Genomic DNA, 18,070 nt, shown 5'->3' on the forward strand with positions numbered 1-18,070 from the left:
TGTGCTGGCGGGGATTATCTCTCTCAGAGGAGGGTTACCAAATTTGCCTTGCAGGCACCTCCTGCACATTCACGTGGCCTTCCCACAGCCTCATTTTTTTCCAAAATAAGCGGCTTTACATGGCCACCAGAAAGTGCCTATAGATTTCAACTTTGCGATGAAAATATTTTTTTTCTGAAATTCCCACTGTGACAGAGTATCTAGAGCTGTTTGGGAGATTTATTGGGAAAGGTTTGTTAGGTCAAACACAAACATTTTAAAACAGAATTTTTGCAGAAGCTTTTGCAAGAGTCTCAGACTCATGATGGACTGTTTGAAAAGGCAACAAATGTAACAACAGGCAGTAGCAGCTTTGTCTGGAAAACAGAACATACTGTCTGGAAGGTCATATGATCTTTGCAGGCAGAGAACAGAAAAAAAGAGGCTTTGCTCTCAGAGAAGTGAGAGAGAGGAGAGGCACAGACATCGATTCCAGAGGGACAAGCTGGCAAGCTTTGGAAGACGGTCTGGTCAAAGGAGAGGACTGGTTGACCGGTGTTTCCTTTGGAATAGGACAAACAGAAAGGAACTCTGTGGTGACCTGAAACAAGAAAAAATCTCTCTCTCTCTGAAAACCAACAAGAACCTTTCTGAGTGGTAACCATTTACTTGTTAAGCGCCAAAGCTTGGTGAACTTTATTAATGGTAACTTCTTTGCACCTGCAATCAGTGAGATTGTTCTGTGAACCAAATAACTTTTCTAAACTTATATATACATTACACACACGTGCGCTTAGAATTAGAGGTGGGGGTGTGTTAAGTAAGTCGATTGAGATAAGTTAAAGTTTGATTGGGTTTTCATGTTCAAAGATAATTAAAAGCAACTTTTGTTTAAGTAACCCTTTGTCATGGTGCATATCTATTGCTGCTGGGTTTTGGGATCCTCTGGACATGAAACAATACCCCATCCCATATTTTTAAATCTGTTCTCTGATTATAGGTGCCTCTATCGAGAGATAGCTCCTTGGTATTGTGACAGATAATATGTTTTAAGGGAGATAAATTGTGGCAACCTTTGTAAAGACCATGGAAACTGCTTTGCTGAGGGACTTCACAAGAAGGTGTTAATTGGGCATGCTGTGGAGCAATGGATTATTGTTTTGGAAAGCAACAGATGAATGGACTCAGAAGATTGGGTCCGGTGCCGCTGTCTGTCTGAGTGCAGCTTGCTGTTCTAAGAGGGTCATGTGGTTTTCTCTGATTGAGAGAGAGAGAGCAGCAGCTGGGACTGGAACAGGACAAGCTGGCAAGCTTGTGGAAAACCTCATTTTGAAGATGGGTTGTGAGTTCTTAGTTCAGCCTGGTCAAAAGCCTTATGGTCCATGTAAGAGGAGATGGCTGGCTGTGTGGTGTTTCACCTGTGATAATGGAAACAGAAAAGGAACTCTGTGATGAGGTTATCGTCTGGAAATCCCTGATGGGGCAAGTTTCTTTTGGCAAGACACTGAAGTGGCTGATCGGAAGGAATCAGTTTATGGCCAACAAGCAACAAATCTCTCTGAAAACTGACAAGATCATTCCTGAGCAATGACCATTTACCTTTCAAGCACCAAAGCCTGGTGAAGATTTATAAATGTTAAATTCTGTGCATAGTATAAGAATTGCCTGATACCAGTGAACTTGGAGGAATGAGAAGTGAGATTGGACTGTGAATCAAATAACTTTTCTGAACTTATACACACATTACATACACATGCACTTAGAATTAGAAGGGGGTTAAGTTTATAGTAATGTTAGAGTTTGATCCTGTTTTCATGTTTAAAGATAATTAAAAGCAACTTTTGTTTAAGTAACCATTTGTCTTGGTGAATATCTATTGCTGCTGGGTTTTAGGGTTCTCTGAACCCATAAGATTATCTATTATTTTCATCCAAATTCCTTTATTTATGTACCTCAATTAGGACACCACTTGATCTTCCCCAGAGAAATTAAGCCTAGTATCATGGCTGAAGTGTGTCATCCAAGGCAACATTCAGTGAATCTCCTTTGAAGCCTCTCGAGTGCGTCCAATGATGCGGTGATGAGAGTTACATACATCTTGCCAAGGTGTAACAAATAATTTCTGTTGTTATAGACTATAGTCTTCTTAGTCTTGGTTTTTCTAAGGCAGCTACTGAAGACAAGTATTCAGTGATATTTCCTAACTTGTTTATTTGGATCCACTGCAATTCACCAATCGTCACAATCGCTCCACAGCAGATGCAATATTGCTGGCTCTCCACTCAGTTCTGGATCACCATGAAAACAGCAATTCATACATAGGGCTGCTCTTCATACACTGCAGTTCAGCCTTCAATACCATTATTCCTTCAGTGCTGGTCAAGAAGTTACAAACTCTAGGCCTCTGTATCCTCCCTCTGCAACTGGATACTTGACTTTCTTATTAGAAAACCACAGTCAGTATAAATTGGAAACAATTTCTCCTCCTCACTGATCATCCACACAGGTGCACCCCAAGCATGTGTTCTTAGCCCACTCCTCTACTCATTATACACCCATTATAGATTTCAACTTTGGCCAGGCACAATTCCTGCTACTGCCTGTTGTTACAAGTTTGTCGGTGACACAACAGTTGTTGGCAGAATCACAAACAGCAATGAGGAAGCGTATAGGAGGCAGACGGATCAGCTCGCTGAATAGTGTAACAACAACAACCTTGTGCTCAAAGTCCGCAAAACCAAGATGATTGTGGACTTCAGAAGGAACACGACCCAGTCCTCAACAAGGGCTCAGTAGTGGAGAGGGTCAAGAACTTCAAATTCCTGGGTGTCAACATCTCTGAAGATCTGTCCTGGAGCCTCCATGTTGATGCAATCACAAAGAAGGCTCACCAGCACCTATACTTTGTTAGTGGTCTGAGGTGGCCTGATGTCATGCCAAAGACTCGTAAACTTTTACAGGTGGAGAACATGCTATCTGGTTGCATCAATGTCTGGTATGGAGGTGCCAACTCTCAGGACAAAAAATAAACTCCAGAGGATTGTTAACTTGGCCTACAACATTGCAGGCACCAGACTTCAATCAATTGAGGACATCTACATGAGACATTGTCTTAAAAATGCAGCCACTATCCTCAAAAACCCTCACCACCCAGGCCATGCCCTCTTCACTCTGCTACCATAGATGAGCACTTAGTGGCACAAGGACAGTTTCTTCCCCACTGCCATCAGATTCCTGAATAGCCAATGAATCAAAGACACTGCCTTACTTTTTGTGCACTCTTATTGTTAATATTTTATTTTATTTTTTTATAGTAATGTTGTAAGATGGTTATAATATATATGTTTGCACTATTTTTCTTTCTTTCTTTGGCTTGGCTTCGCGGACGAAGATTTATGGAGGGGGTAAAAAGTCCACGCCAGCTGCAGGCTCGTTTGTGGCTGACCAGTCCGATGCGGGACAGGCAGACACGATTGCAGCGGTTGCAAGGGAAAATTGGTTGGTTGGGGTTGGGTGTTGGGTTTTTCCTCCTTTGCCTTTTGTCAGTGAGGTGGGCTCTGCGGTCTTCTTCAAAGGAGGCTGCTGCCCGCCAAACTGTGAGGCGCCAAGAAGCACGGTTTGAGGCGTTATCAGCCCACTGGCGGTGGTCAATGTGGCAGGCACCAAGAGATTTCTTTAGGCAGTCCTTGTACCTTTTCTTTGGTGCACCTCTGTCACGGTGGCTAGTGGAGAGCTCGCCATATAATACGATCTTGGGAAGGCGATGGTCCTCCATTCTGGAGACGTGACCCATCCAGCGCAGCTGGATCTTCAGCAGCGTGGACTCGATGCTGTCGACCTCTGCCATCTCGAGTACCTCGACGTTAGGGGTGTGAGCGCTCCAATGGATGTTGAGGATGGAGCGGAGACAACGCTGGTGGAAGCGTTCTAGGAGCCGTAGGTGGTGCCGGTAGAGGACCCATGATTCGGAGCCGAACAGGAGTGTGGGTATGACAACGGCTCTGTATACGCTTATCTTTGTGAGGTTTTTCAGTTGGTTGTTTTTCCAGACTCTTTTGTGTAGTCTTCCAAAGGCGCTATTTGCCTTGGCGAGTCTGTTGTCTATCTCATTGTCGATCCTTGCATCTGATGAAATGGTGCAGCCGAGATAGGTAAACTGGTTGACCGTTTTGAGTTTTGTGTGCCCGATGGAGATGTGGGGGGGCTGGTAGTCATGGTGGGGAGCTGGCTGATGGAGGACCTCAGTTTTCTTCAGGCTGACTTCCAGGCCAAACATTTTGGCAGTTTCCGCAAAGCAGGACGTCAAGCGCTGAAGAGCTGGCTCTGAATGGGCAACTAAAGCGGCATCATCTGCAAAGAGTAGTTCACGGACAAGTTTCTCTTGTGTCTTGGTGTGAGCTTGCAGGCGCCTCAGATTGAAGAGACTGCCATCCGTGCGGTACCGGATGTAAACAGCGTCTTCATTGTTGGGGTCTTTCATGGCTTGGTTCAGCATCATGCTGAAGAAGATTGAAAAGAGGGTTGGTGCGAGAACACAGCCTTGCTTCACGCCATTGTTAATGGAGAAGGGTTCAGAGAGCTCATTGCTGTATCTGACCCGACCTTGTTGGTTTTCGTGCAGTTGGATAATCATGTTGAGGAACTTTGGGGGACATCCGATGCGCTCTAGTATTTGCCAAAGCCCTTTCCTGCTCACGGTGTCGAAGGCTTTGGTGAGGTCAACAAAGGTGATGTAGAGTCCTTTGTTTTGTTCTCTGCACTTTTCTTGGAGCTGTCTGAGGGCAAAGACCATGTCAGTGGTTCCTCTGTTTGCGCGAAAGCCGCACTGTGATTCTGGGAGAATATTCTCAGCGACACTAGGTATTATTCTATTTAGTAGAATCCTAGCGAAGATTTTGCCTGCAATGGAGAGCAACGTGATTCCCCTGTAGTTTGAGCAGTCTGATTTCTCGCCTTTGTTTTTGTACAGGGTGATGATGGTGGCATCACGAAGATCCTGAGGCAGTTTACCTTGGTCCCAACAAAGCTTGAAAAACTCATGCAGTTTGGCATGCAGAGTTTTGCCGCCAGCCTTCCAGACTTCTGGGGGGATTCCATCCATACCTGCTGCTTTGCCACTTTTCAGTTGTTCGATTGCCTTATATGTCTCATCCAGGGTGGGAACCTCATCCAGCTCTAGCCTTAGGGGCTGTTGAGGGAGCTGGAGCAGGGCGGAATCTTGGACTGAGCGGTTGGTACTGAAAAGAGATTGGAAGTGTTCTGACCATCGGTTGAGGATGGAGATCTTGTCGCTGAGGAGGACTTTGCCGTCTGAGCTGCGCAGCGGGCTTTGGACTTGGGGTGAGGGGCCGTACACAGCCTTTAGAGCCTCGTAGAAACCCCTGAAGTCGCCAATGTCCGCGCTGAGCTGTGTTCGTTTGGCGAGGCTAGTCCACCACTCATTTTGGATCTCCCGGAGTTTGCGCTGAAGATGGCTGCATGCGCGACGGAAGGCTTGTTTCTTCTCTGGACAGGACGGCTTTGTAAGGTGAGCCTGGTGGGCAGCTCGCTTCTTTGCCAGCAGCTCCTGGATTTCCTGGCTGTTTTCGTCAAACCAGTCCTTGTTTTTCCTGGAGGAGAAGCCCAGTACCTCTTCAGTGGATTGCAGTATGGTAGCCTTCAACTGATCCCAGAGGGTTTCAGGGGACGGGTCCGTGAGGCGTGTTGCAACGTCGAGCTTTGCTTTGAGGTTTGCCTGGAAGTTTCCTCTCGCTTCGTCTGACTGCAGTTTTCCAACATTGAACCTCTTTCTGGGGGCTTTATTGTTCCTGGGCTTTGGCTTGAAGTGAAGGTTGAGCTTGCAGCGAACCAGCCGGTGGTCAGTGTGGCATTCCGCGCTAGGCATGACCCTGGTGTGGAGCACATCTTGTTTGTCACTTTCTCGCACCAGGATGTAGTCCAGGAGGTGCCAGTGTTTGGATCGGGGATGCATCCAGGTGGTCTTAAGGCTGTCCCTCTGCTGAAAAAGGGTGTTTGTAATGACAAGCCGCTGTTCTGCGCAGAGCTCCAACAGGAGGCGCCCATTGTCGTTGCACTTGCCGACGCCATGCTTGCCCAGGATTCCTGGCCAGGTTTCTGAGTCTTTGCCGACACGAGCGTTGAAGTCGCCCAGGATGACAACCTTGTCGGCTGTAGGGGTACGTTGGATGAGGTTGCGCAGGTCGGTGTAGAACTTGTTCTTTTCTGCTGGTTCCGCCTGGAGGGTTGGAGCATAGACACTGATGAGGGTGATGTGACGCTTGTTTTGAAGTGGGAGTCGCATGGACATGATTCGGTCCGAGAGGCCTGTCGGAAGGTTTTCGAGTTTGGAGGCAATGAAGCTCTTGACCATGAAGCCTACACCAGATAGGCGTCGTTCATCCGAAGGCTTGCCAGACCAGTAGAGTGTGTAGCCCGCGCCGCGTTCTTGGAGGCTGCCTACATCTGCCAGGCGTACTTCACTGAGAGCGGCTATGTCGATGTCAAGTCTGAGGAGTTCATGTGCAATGAGGGCAGACCGACGTTCAGGTCGGTGGCTGTCAGTCTTGTCTAGCATGGTTCTGATGTTCCAGCATGCTAGCTTGAGTTTGTGAGCATCTTTTGAGGGGGAGGACGTGGAGGGGGAGGACGTGGAGGGGGAGGACGTGGAGGGGGAGGACGTGGAGGGGGAGGACGTGGAGGGGGAGGACGTGGAGGGGGAGGACGTGGAGGGGGAGGACGTGGAGGGGGAGGACGTGGACCTGTCCTCGGGCCTGCGCAAAGGAGCTTTTAGGTGGAGTGCAGTGCGCGCAGTACTGGCCCCACCCTTTACACCCATGGTTCGTGTGCCGTGGCCAAGCAAGCTGGGACGTGGCAGCGAGGTCCTTGGGTCGTAGGTTTTATATCGGAGTGGCCTTCTCCTATGCAGGTTTCTTACCCGGGCTGGAGGGGCCTGCCTCCCCTCCTAGGTCGGTCCATACTGCCCGGACCGGGGCCGAGGCCGCCGCAGTTCACCCTGTGCCTGGACTGGGGCCACCGCCTCCCACTCCCTGCCCGGACCGGGGCCTCCGCCTGCCTCACTCGACCGAGGCCGGGGCCGCCGTCCCCCCCTTGCTCCTGCCCGTATCGGGGCCGCCGCCGTCTACCCTTCGCCCGGACCGGGGCCGGGGCCGCTGCTGCTCTCCCTGTGCCCGGACTGGGGCCGCCGTCTCCCCCTTGCTCCTGCCCGTATCGGGGCCGCCGCCGTCTACCCTTCGCCCGGACCGGGGCCGGGGCCGCTGCTGCTCTCCCTGTGCCTGGACTGGGGCCGCCGCCTCCCACTCCCTGTCCGGACCGGGGCCTCCGCCTGCCTCACTCGACCGAGGCCGGGGCCGCCGTCTCCCCCTTGCTCCTGCCCGTATCGGGGCCGCCGCCGTCTACCCTTCGCCCGGACCGGGGCCGGGGCCGCTGCTGCTCTCCCTGTGCCCGGACTGGGGCCGCCGTCTCCCCCTTGCTCCTGCCCGTATCGGGGCCGCCGCCGTCTACCCTTCGCCCGGACCGGGGCCGGGGCCGCTGCTGCTCTCCCTGTGCCTGGACTGGGGCCGCCGCCTCCCACTCCCTGTCCGGACCGGGGCCTCCGCCTGCCTCACTCGACCGAGGCCGGGGCCGCCGTCTCCCCCTTGCTCCTGCCCGGATCGGGGCCGCCGCCGTTTACCCTTCGCCCGGACCGGGGCCGGGGCCGCTGCTGCTCTCCCTGTGCCCGGACTGGGGCCGCCGCCTCCCACTCCCTGTCCGGACCGGGGCCTCCGCCTGCCTCACTCGACCGAGGCCGGGGCCGCCGTCTCCCCCTTGCTCCTGCCCGGATCGGGGCCGCCGCCGTTTACCCTTCGCCCGGACCGGGGCCGGGGCCGCTGCTGCTCTCCCTGTGCCCGGACTGGGGCCGCCGTCTCCCCCTTGCTCCTGCCCGTATCGGGGCCGCCGCCGTCTACCCTTCGCCCGGACCGGGACCGGGGCCGGGGCCGCTGCTGCTCTCCCTGTGCACCAAATTTTATGACTTAAAACATAGGATTCTGTTGACACTGTGGTTAAGTAAAAAAAACACACAAATGTTGGAGAAACTCAGCAGGTTACAGTGCCTCTAACTAGCAAAGGTGAAAGTATATCACCAACGTTTCAGGCTTGATGAAGGGCTCAACCCCGTATAATCTGATTACCTATCATCAACATGGAACATTTATAGACACTTAATACTCTGGCACATATTTATTGGCAGATAGCTACAGTTGGTATAAAGCAAAACTATTCTGTAACCTGTCTCAGCAACAATAACAATTGTATCTTTTTAGATTTCAAAGTCTCTGTGAAAATTGCAAAAATCAACAGAAATAGTCAACCATTTATAAACTATGCATAGCACTATAACAATTTCCCATGCTCCTTTATAAACTGTGAGCGTGTGTGTGTGTGTGTGTGTGTGTGTGTGCTTTATTCCTGTAATGTTTTCTCACACTCCTTTATAAATTGTTTGCCTGTGCACTTTATTTCAGTTAATATTTTTCCATGCTCTTCTCTAATTGTTGTGTTAATAAAAGCTACATGTGATTGCAAACCCTTGTGTCTAGGTCCTCCGAATCTGATTCTTTTCTCAACACAACTTCACATTGGGCACCAACGCTCCTATGCTAAATGTCCCACCCCTTGTTTCGGGAAGCCAGCTTGCTATGCAATAGGACTCATGGAGCCGGCTTACAAAGCCAGGTCACGTATACAGCAATACTGCAGATTTTCAGTATAAAAGGAGCTAGTGTGCCATCTGCAAACTTGCTGATCCAATTTACCACATTAACTTCGAGATCATTGATATAGATGACAAACAACAATGGTCCCAGCACCGATCCCTGAGGCACACCACTAGTCATGACTTATGTCAGAAATCTCTTATGACTTGTGTCATTATTAGCTATGAGAGAATCTTGTAGATTTAGAAGCTTGAAATTATTCCTTGTGTACTGTACCATCGCAGATTAGCAGCAATAGAAATTCATCAAGGCAATGCTAAGTTTTTCTTTTAAAATATTTTTAAAATAATAACTAGAGGTACTCCTCAATTCATGGCTTATGTGACTTGCGTCCATATGCACAGATGAACGAAATATTTAAAAAATAAAGAAAAATATAAAATTTACACAGATTTGTATTTGGCAAACTATAAACAGGGATTCAGGGGATGTAAGAGCCAAATGTGCATTCTTACCTTGTTAGTCAGCATCCAGGGATCCATAGGCTGGGTGCAGCCATCTTGATTCCTGTTCTCATGCACTAGTCTTCGGTTGGTGCATGCACATTGGGTTTGTGTATTGGAGTTAAATTGGCACATGCACAAGAGTAAGGGCACCAACTAACAAGATAAGCGTGGACCAGAATTTGGAAAGATTCGTCAAGGTTGATTGACACATTCAGGAAGCTTTTAAGTTGTTATCGTCAAATTTACAATGAAAAAGATTTGATTAAAATGTTTGCTTTAAGACTTTGGTACTCCATGTACACGAGCAAAATTTGAACTTGCGTCCATTTCGAGGTATGTCCGATCCTTCTGTCCAATTACAGTCATAAGTCAGGGAGTACCTGTACTAATAATATAACACATTAGTCAAATCAACCGCGTGCGAGCGAGCGAGCGAGCGACCCAAACCATTACAGCTTAGGCACAATTCTGAAAAGTCATAGAAATCCCTTGTCGAAACACAGGCACTGATGCACAGAAGTAATATGAAGGAGGTGGAAGGTGGAAAAGACTGAGTGACTGGAATGCCGAAAACTCACGAACCTTTGTCAAGTTTCTTCCAGAGAAGAGGTCCTTTCGTATGAACAGCTGTCACAACTCCCCTTTTTGTTGTGTAGGGAAAACGAAATGAACGACTTCTACAATGCTTTCAAAACCCAGGTATGGGTCAATCAAAGTGACCATTCCTTTGGTCAAGGTGGTTCAATAATTAACCTTACGAGGATAATCAGCCAAATTGTCCATTATCACATAGTCATTCCTGCTTCTTGTTCAATGAGGTGGGCTGTGGTCAAATAATGAATGCTGTTTCCTCTAGTGTCCCACTCACATGACTCTCTCACCAGCTCATTCCCTGGAAAAACAACAAATATTCCTTCTCGCCGAAGTAGCAAATTTGGGTCCAGTCTGTGCTAGTTGTTTCCACCCAGCCTCCCCACCTCTGTGAATGGTTGCAGCCTGTACTAGCCCTTAAAGTGATATTCACACAAAATGAAATGGGAGCTTGTAATAGCATATGCACATCTAGTTCATAGGTAATACCATGTTTATTGAAATATTTAGATCAAAACATTTGTATTACATGCATGAATTTTTTTTAATTGGAATTTTTTAAAAATTGGAATTTTACTTTTCAATAACCTAAAATGAGTTAAAAGAGTAAGTTTGTAGTGAAACTATGGCAGACTTTCTTTTATATATGCTTAAGCATATTGCATTATGCCTTCCATTATTACCATCGTCAAACAAGCATATAACTGCTTGCTTACTTGTGTATAATTCACAATGTTCTAGCCAGTTAGTATTTGTACCATTGAATTGTTCAGAATGTGAATGAACTCAGTACAAATATCACACAGACTCACCTCTGTCCTTTACAAACATAATCCTGAAAATTGTTTTTAATTGCTTTCTCGTTGTCCGGGTATTTTGACATTTTAATCAGATACTTTTGAAGTCTGCATTGGACATTTGATTTGTACCCAAGTGATGATTACAATTACTTGGTCAAAATTGATTACATAAAATATTAGGAGCCAAAACAAAAATGTTTGTGATACTGAAGTCGAGCAGCAAACAAAACCTCTTCTCTCCATCCCTACCACTCTGAAAAATAACTATTTGTTTTCTCACTCTTTTTAATTTCAAAATTCCAGAATCCTTTTGCTTTGCAAATACAAATTTTAAAATATTACAAATTAAGGTATGTGAGGCTTGATTTTCTTGCATTGAATTACTCTGTCACATATAGGTTTGATGTCTGCAAAAAAACCTGGCTTGTCATTTGTCTGGAAATGTTGATTTAAACATCTTCTTTGCCCGCTGTTTCTGATACCGGTGACCTTTTCCATTTGCTAAATTCCCTTCAAACTCCTTCCTTTGATTCCAGCGTCTTGTATATTAATGTACATTCTTTTATTGGCTATCGTCTCTTTAGATATCTAGGCCCGATACTTTTGGAATTACAACCATAAATCCTCAGATATTTCTGTACTTAAATTATTGGCTTTTGAATCTAAACTGATTCAGCATATGCCTTGTGAAGTATTTTTCTTTATAACACACATACACCTGTACAAGTCATTGTACTATAACATGTTTAAGAGCACAATTTTGCAGATTATACTTCTGTTTAACTGTAATGAACTTGGATATATTCAGTGTCTTTTGGACAAGCATAGCTTGTCCCATCGTACATTTTGCCAACTATTTGCATGGCATTGTAAAATTTAGCAACATTTACAATTTTAGATGCTTTGATTTAATGGTTTTTAATCATTGTTTGACTTATTTATTTTTGCACATTTTAAGTGAAGTATTTCTGTCTGGGAACGTGCATGCACATAGTAAAAGTACATCACCTTTAATTGCAGAAAGCCAAGAATAAACTCGCAACTTGTTGCGCAACAAGTAGCACAGCAGTATGCAACACCTCCACCTCCAAAGAAAGAGAAGAAGGAAAAAGTTGAAAAAGACAAGCCTGACAAAGAAAAAGATGTGAGCTCAAATGCAAACAAAAAGAATAGCAATAAAAAGATCAAGTAAGTAGATTCTTTTGAAATCCTATCTAAATTTTAATATTTTTAGATTTGAATCGTCTTAATGAGACTGGTTCTCAATGTTAAATCAGAATTTGCAGTTGAACATTTTTTTTAAAAACTAGCATTAAACTTGGTCATACAATTAAAAATGAACCATTAGTTATTTTGTTAATGCTGGGGAATTGTATAATAAATTGGATAATGCAGCTATTCCCCAACATGGGAACATTCTTGAACAAGAATGCTTGAAGATTGTACTGGTATTCTGCATTCATTGAGTTAATTGCTGAACATTTACATCAATTCCTCTTTCCCACTCTATTCCAATATCCATTAGTTTTCTCATGTATTAAAATATATTAATCTGAGTGACACCATTGGTTTTTCTCAGCCTTTTGAGGTAGAGAGCTTAAAAAAATAGAAAACCTTTTGAGTGGAGTTGCATTTTCACTGGAGTTTTAAAGTGAGTGATTACTTTACCAAGTATACTGACTCTGGTCCATCCAAGAATTACAATTTCTTGGAATGTCAAACCCTCAAGAATTGTGTTTCATTGAGATGGATGTTTGGGAAATAAAAAGTAAAGAATATGGGTTTATTCTATGATTTGTTTGCATACGGGGCTGCTCATCCCAGGAAATAGCTGGGTATATTATTAAACTTCCTCAAAATCAAGGTCAGGGTTTTAAACCACTCATCAATATCTTGAATAGTTTATTTTTATATTTTAACTGCCATACAATTGATAAATGTGAATGTACCATTTGGCTTCCTTATTGTTTGCTGTGCCTTTCAATAAGGTTTGTGTACAGGACCATGAAATATCCCTGAATGTCAATGTTTATTAGTCTGTGGCATTATGTTTGAAAATGTTTTTTTTTAAATTCTTTTGCCCAAATTATGAGATCTGAACATTCTTCGAAGTGCCACTTTTGCCCATCACTTTAGCTCCTCTGTCTTGTCCTTGCAGCTGTATGTGATGGCAGATTTTTGGTTTTTAATTTTATTTTAGCCAGTAGCTGAGCTCATCTTCTGCCTGCAGCTAACCAGTGATATGACACATGTATGGGGATCATTAATTTTAATAATCATTTTGGCCAGAATGCAATTAACTTTGTAATAACTATGCGTGTGCACTCACCATGGACATAATGGCCAAATCAAATCACCCCAGCCTTTGCCCATATTTACAATTAATTATGTGCATTTATGACAGATTAGTCATAAATTTATTTACCAATATGAATATTTGATTAGATTAACTCTGCCGGTAGAGTGTATGTTGACAGATTAAGATTGCAATTGAAGAATAAATGAAATCATTTTAGATATATGTGCGTATGGTGTTTTTTCAAAGTTTCCATGGACTTTTGTTTAATAGCATTTGAAATCCTTTGATAGATTTGCATAGCATGGTAAAATTGATTCACTAGAATGGCTTTATTTTCAGGCCGAAGATGGAACTTGAAAAAGGACCCCCAAGTGAAATCAACAGTGTTCAATCTGGGAAAGCCACAACAAAAACGGACAGCTTACACACTTCAAGGTAATGTGATTAATTTCCTGTAAAATATTGTTACTGGATTCCATATTTTCATTTTGTAAACCAATATTAAGATCTTAAAATAACTACTGAATATGGCTAATTAATTTGAAAATAATTAATTAGAAAATCTTATATTGTTGAAGAATTTGTGATATTAAATAGACAGAGTCTTGCTCTGCAGTTTACTTAGCTGGTCCACTATGGTGATAGTCATCCATTTTCTCAAGTTTAACATTGTGGGGAAGAAATCGAAAAGACCCTGTGCACCCTACAGGCTAATAAATCACCAGGAGAGGATAGATTTCCACCTGAGTTTTATAGACAATTCAAAGAATTATTAATGCTCCTTTTAATGGATGTCCTGGACGAAGCTGTGAAAACACAAACACTTCCAGAGTCATTCTCAACTGGGATTATTACAGTGTTAACAAAAAATAATAGGGACCCACAAGAATCTTTGTCATACAGATTGATATCATTGTTAAGTGCTGATTATAAGATATTAGTGAAAGCATTGACTAATAAATTAGGACAATACTTGCCAAAACTGATACATATGGATCAAGCAGGATTTGTTAAAGATAGGCATTCCTCAAATAGTCTAGGAAGCTTATTTAATATAATACACATGGCTAAATCTGAACAAAATCCAATTATTTATTTAAAACACTGGAAAAATTTGGTATAGGCAGAACATATATAAATTAGATTAAAACTTTATACCATAAACCACAAGCTAAAATAATAACAAATAATCAAATGTCAGCAGCGTTCCCCTTGAGTAGATCGAGTAGACAGGGATTCCTCCTGACCCCGGTACTTTTTATTTTAGCAATTGAACCACTGGCAGAGATAATGAGAAGGGATCCGGATAGAAAGGGCTTCAAAATCGGGCTAGAACACAAAATTAATTTATTTGTCGATGATGTGCTATTGTACCTATCAGAACCAGCTAAATCTTTAGAAAAATTACAAATAGTACTAGAAAAATATGGAAAAATATCAGGCTACAAAATAAATGTGGATAAAAATGAGATAATGCCATTAACAAATATTGAATATAATAGATAGCAAAAAGGAAGTAAATTTAAATGGAAGACGGATGGAATAAAATATCTTGGAATAGCAACTGACAATAACTTGCAAAATCTGTACCAACCAAATTATGTTCCTCTTCCTGGGAAGATGGAGACCTACAGAAATGGAGAGACTTACCAATTACTTTGGTGGGAAGCATTAACTGCGTCAAAATGAAAGTGATGCCGAACCCTTTTCAATCACTGACTATTCCATTGCCTAAAAGCTTTTTTAAGCTACTAAACAACATTATTAGACAGTTCCTATGGAATGATAAGGTACCAAGAAATGCATTGGAAAAACTAACATGGGACTATGGACTGGGAGGACTTAGTCTTACAGATTTCAAAAAATATTACCTAGCTTCACAGGCTGGATTTCTCACAGGCTTCTTCATTGAAGGCAACCCCCCCCCCCCAATCTTGGGTTCAAATGGGAATGTACTCAATCGAGGAAGGGAAGAAAAACACTTAATCTATAAATGAAATTTCAAATCACTAAAGAAAAAGATAACCTTATTTTAATACGTAAGATTAGACTGTGGCAAGAAATTAATGAATGTGTATGAAAAAATGTAGGGATATCAGTAAAAGCACCATTGTGTAAAAATGTGTTATTGCCTATGAACATGGGCAATACAATATTAAATTCATGGAATGACAAAGGTATAAGATATGTTAAGGATTGTTACTCGAAAGGAACTCTTAAGTCTTTGAAGTGCCTGTTGATGAATTAGACAAAAACAATGTGGTCCAACAATAATCATGGCTTTAATAAGCAGAAACTAATGGTCCAATAATGAAAGACATGGGTGCATACACAGTTATACCCAAGGGGAATGTCTTAGAGATAATGCACAGCCAATGTTAGTACAGCAAGGCTAGCCAAAGGAAAGACAGACAGCTTAGCAGAGATTCACCATAGTCCTTTGAACAATTAAAACACAAATACAGAGTGGCCAATGGGATCTTCTTCTGTTTTCTCCAGCTTAGATCATTCTTAAGAGAAAGATGGGGACCAACATTGACCCCATCTGAAATTAGTGAAAATGAACAAACAGTTTGGATGTGGGATACATTCAAATTTATAACAAAAGTGTACTATGCTCTCCAGAGTAAAAGTGCAAAACCAAGGTTGAGGGGTCAAAAGAAAGATGGAAGTTGAACTTGGGTGTGATGATTTCAGACTGAAGCTGATCAAATTGGTGTAAGGACAGCATGACATCAATTATAAATGCAAGATATGGACTGGTTCATTGTAATTTTTTTTACACCAATTATATCTTAATTCAAAAGTTACATAAATCAAAAGCCAAAATTTTAGAGATGTGTTTCAGATGTGGGACCAAGACAGGAACTTTTTTACATGCCATGTGGTTGTGTGTGAAAGTGAGGCCATTTTGGCAAGGAATCGCAGAAAAAATAACCAGGATAACAGGAATGCCTTTTATGGGTAACCCTGAGCTATCTATAACTATGGAAGTAAGAGAGAAATTGACCGAATATCAAATCTCATGTATAAAAATAGCACTGGCAGTAGCGAAAAATGTATTGCGATCATGTGAAAGTCCAACTCCACTCTACTTATAGAATGATAGACTGCGGGGAATGAACAACTGTATACCTGTGGGAAAAAAAAATCACATTTAAAGGATAAATATGACACTTTTGTAAAGGTCTGGCAGCCATACCTGGGTCCAGATAACAGTAATAAAAAGGAACAAAAAAGGGTATAAAGATAACATTTAAAAAAAACGTAGTTTCCCCAATTGTGTGATCAAAAAAAAAGTCTAGCATTGTGGTCCAGATGGTGTGGCGGCCCGCAATTGCGGAGTTCGGGCCGTCACATTGCGTGGTAGCAGACGCGGACAGAGATCGCTGAAGCGACTCCCAGAACAATGAACTGGCAGGGGTAGAAGCTGGGGCAGTATCAGACTAACAGCCCTAAAATGGCGTTGGTCAAGCTGACTCAGCAGAAACAGGCTGGGGAAGAAGGGCATTCGTATGCATGGATGTTCCCGCCTGCTATTGTTATTCATATGGATGACTCAAGTCAATCAGAAAAAACGGCGGGAATGTGAACAGTATAAAAGCAGTCTTTCCAGCCCTAATAAATGAGTGAGGTTAACCTGCCACACTGTGTGTGTGTTTCTTTGTAGCAGTCGGCTACAATTGGTGACCCCGACGGTTTAGAAGGAATCTAAACCTAGCGATGGAGAACGAAGCAGCAGTCAGCGCAATCGGCCTGAAGCTCCCATTCTTCTGGACAGTTCGACCTGGCGTGTGGTTCGACCAGGCAGAGGGTCAGTTCCAGATCCGGGGCATCACCTGGTACTACCATGTGGTCAGCGCCCTGGATCTGCAGACTGCAGAGTGGCCAATTTTATCCACAGGCCAGCATCGGAAGGCACTTACACTGCCTTCAAAGAGCTATTAACCGAGACGTTTGGACTCTTCACGGTGAGAACGAAGAGCACGTTTGCTCCACCTGGATGGGCTTAGAGACAGATCCCAGTCGGCACTCATCAATGGGATGCTGGCCCTCCTGGGAGATGAGCACCCTGGCATCATGTTCGAGCAGGCACTCCTGGAACAGATGCTTGAAGACATCCAGCTGCTCCTGGCAGATGCAGATTTCACTGACCCCCAGAAAGTCGCAGCACGGCCAGACATTCTGTGGAAACAGAAGTGCTCGGCTACTGTGGGACTTGTAAAGAAGTCCCGCGATCAGACCAGAGCAATTCCCAAGCAAGGAGCAGCAGTCGATAGGTAGGAGGAGCGAGTCCAGCAACGGATGGTGCTTCTACCATCAGAGCTGGGGCACCGAGGCCCACCGATGTCAGTCCCCCTGCAAGTTGCAGGGAAACAACAAGGACAGCCATCGCTGATGGCCACTACGGCTGACCACCAAGAGAGCCTCCTGTATATCTAGGACTGCCTGTCCGCCTGAAGCTTCCTGGTGGATGCAGGAGCAGAGGTCAGCGTGATACCCCCCCAACAGGGTTGGACAGTAGGCGCAGGCTAGTGGGACCCATGTTGAGGGCTGCCAACAACAGCGGTATACGGACCTATGGCACTCGTAAGGCCAAGCTGCAGTTCGGGGGCAGTCACTTCTCGTGGGAGTTCATACTGGCCGCAGTGAAACAACCACTTCTCGGAGCAGATTTCCTGCAAGCCCATAGCCTCCTAGTGGACCTTAAGGGTAAGTGACTCATCCACACCGAGATCTACCAGACCATCGCACTGAGGGTCACTAGGTTTCCAGCAATGCACCTGGACTCCGTCCACAGCTCGGAGGATGAGTTTGCCAAGGTGCTGGTGGGATTCCCGACAATCCTTTCACCTCAGTTAACAGCAGAGATACCTCGACATGGCATCAAACATCACATCCTGACCAAGGGCCCACCTCTCCACACAAGGGCGAGACGACTTCCCCCGGAGAAGCTTCGACTGGCCAAGGAGGAGTTATGCAAGTTCAAGGAGTTGGGTGTTGTTCGACGGTCAGACAGCCCATGGGCCTCACCCCTGCACATGGTGCCTAAAGCAACTGGGGGCTGGGGACCACATGGCAACTATTGTCGGCTCAGTGATAGAGAGCTGCTGGCGCTGTACTTAGTCATCCGTCACTTCTGCTACTTTCTTGAGGGAAGGGCTTTCATGGACCATAAAC

General features: G+C 44.5%; 1 protein-coding gene across 1 annotated transcript in view; it reads left to right on the forward strand.

Moving 5' to 3' along the window:
- Positions 1–18,070, forward strand: part of rybpb (RING1 and YY1 binding protein b) — a 136,627-nt gene that overhangs the window by 107,310 nt on the left and 11,247 nt on the right. The window contains 2 exon segments of the mRNA XM_069937030.1: positions 11,611–11,778; positions 13,229–13,324. Coding sequence (XP_069793131.1) covers positions 11,611–11,778; positions 13,229–13,324 — 264 coding nt within the window.

The sequence above is a fragment of the Narcine bancroftii genome, chromosome 5 (assembly GCF_036971445.1).
Source record: "Narcine bancroftii isolate sNarBan1 chromosome 5, sNarBan1.hap1, whole genome shotgun sequence".
Classification (NCBI taxonomy): domain Eukaryota; kingdom Metazoa; phylum Chordata; class Chondrichthyes; order Torpediniformes; family Narcinidae; genus Narcine; species Narcine bancroftii.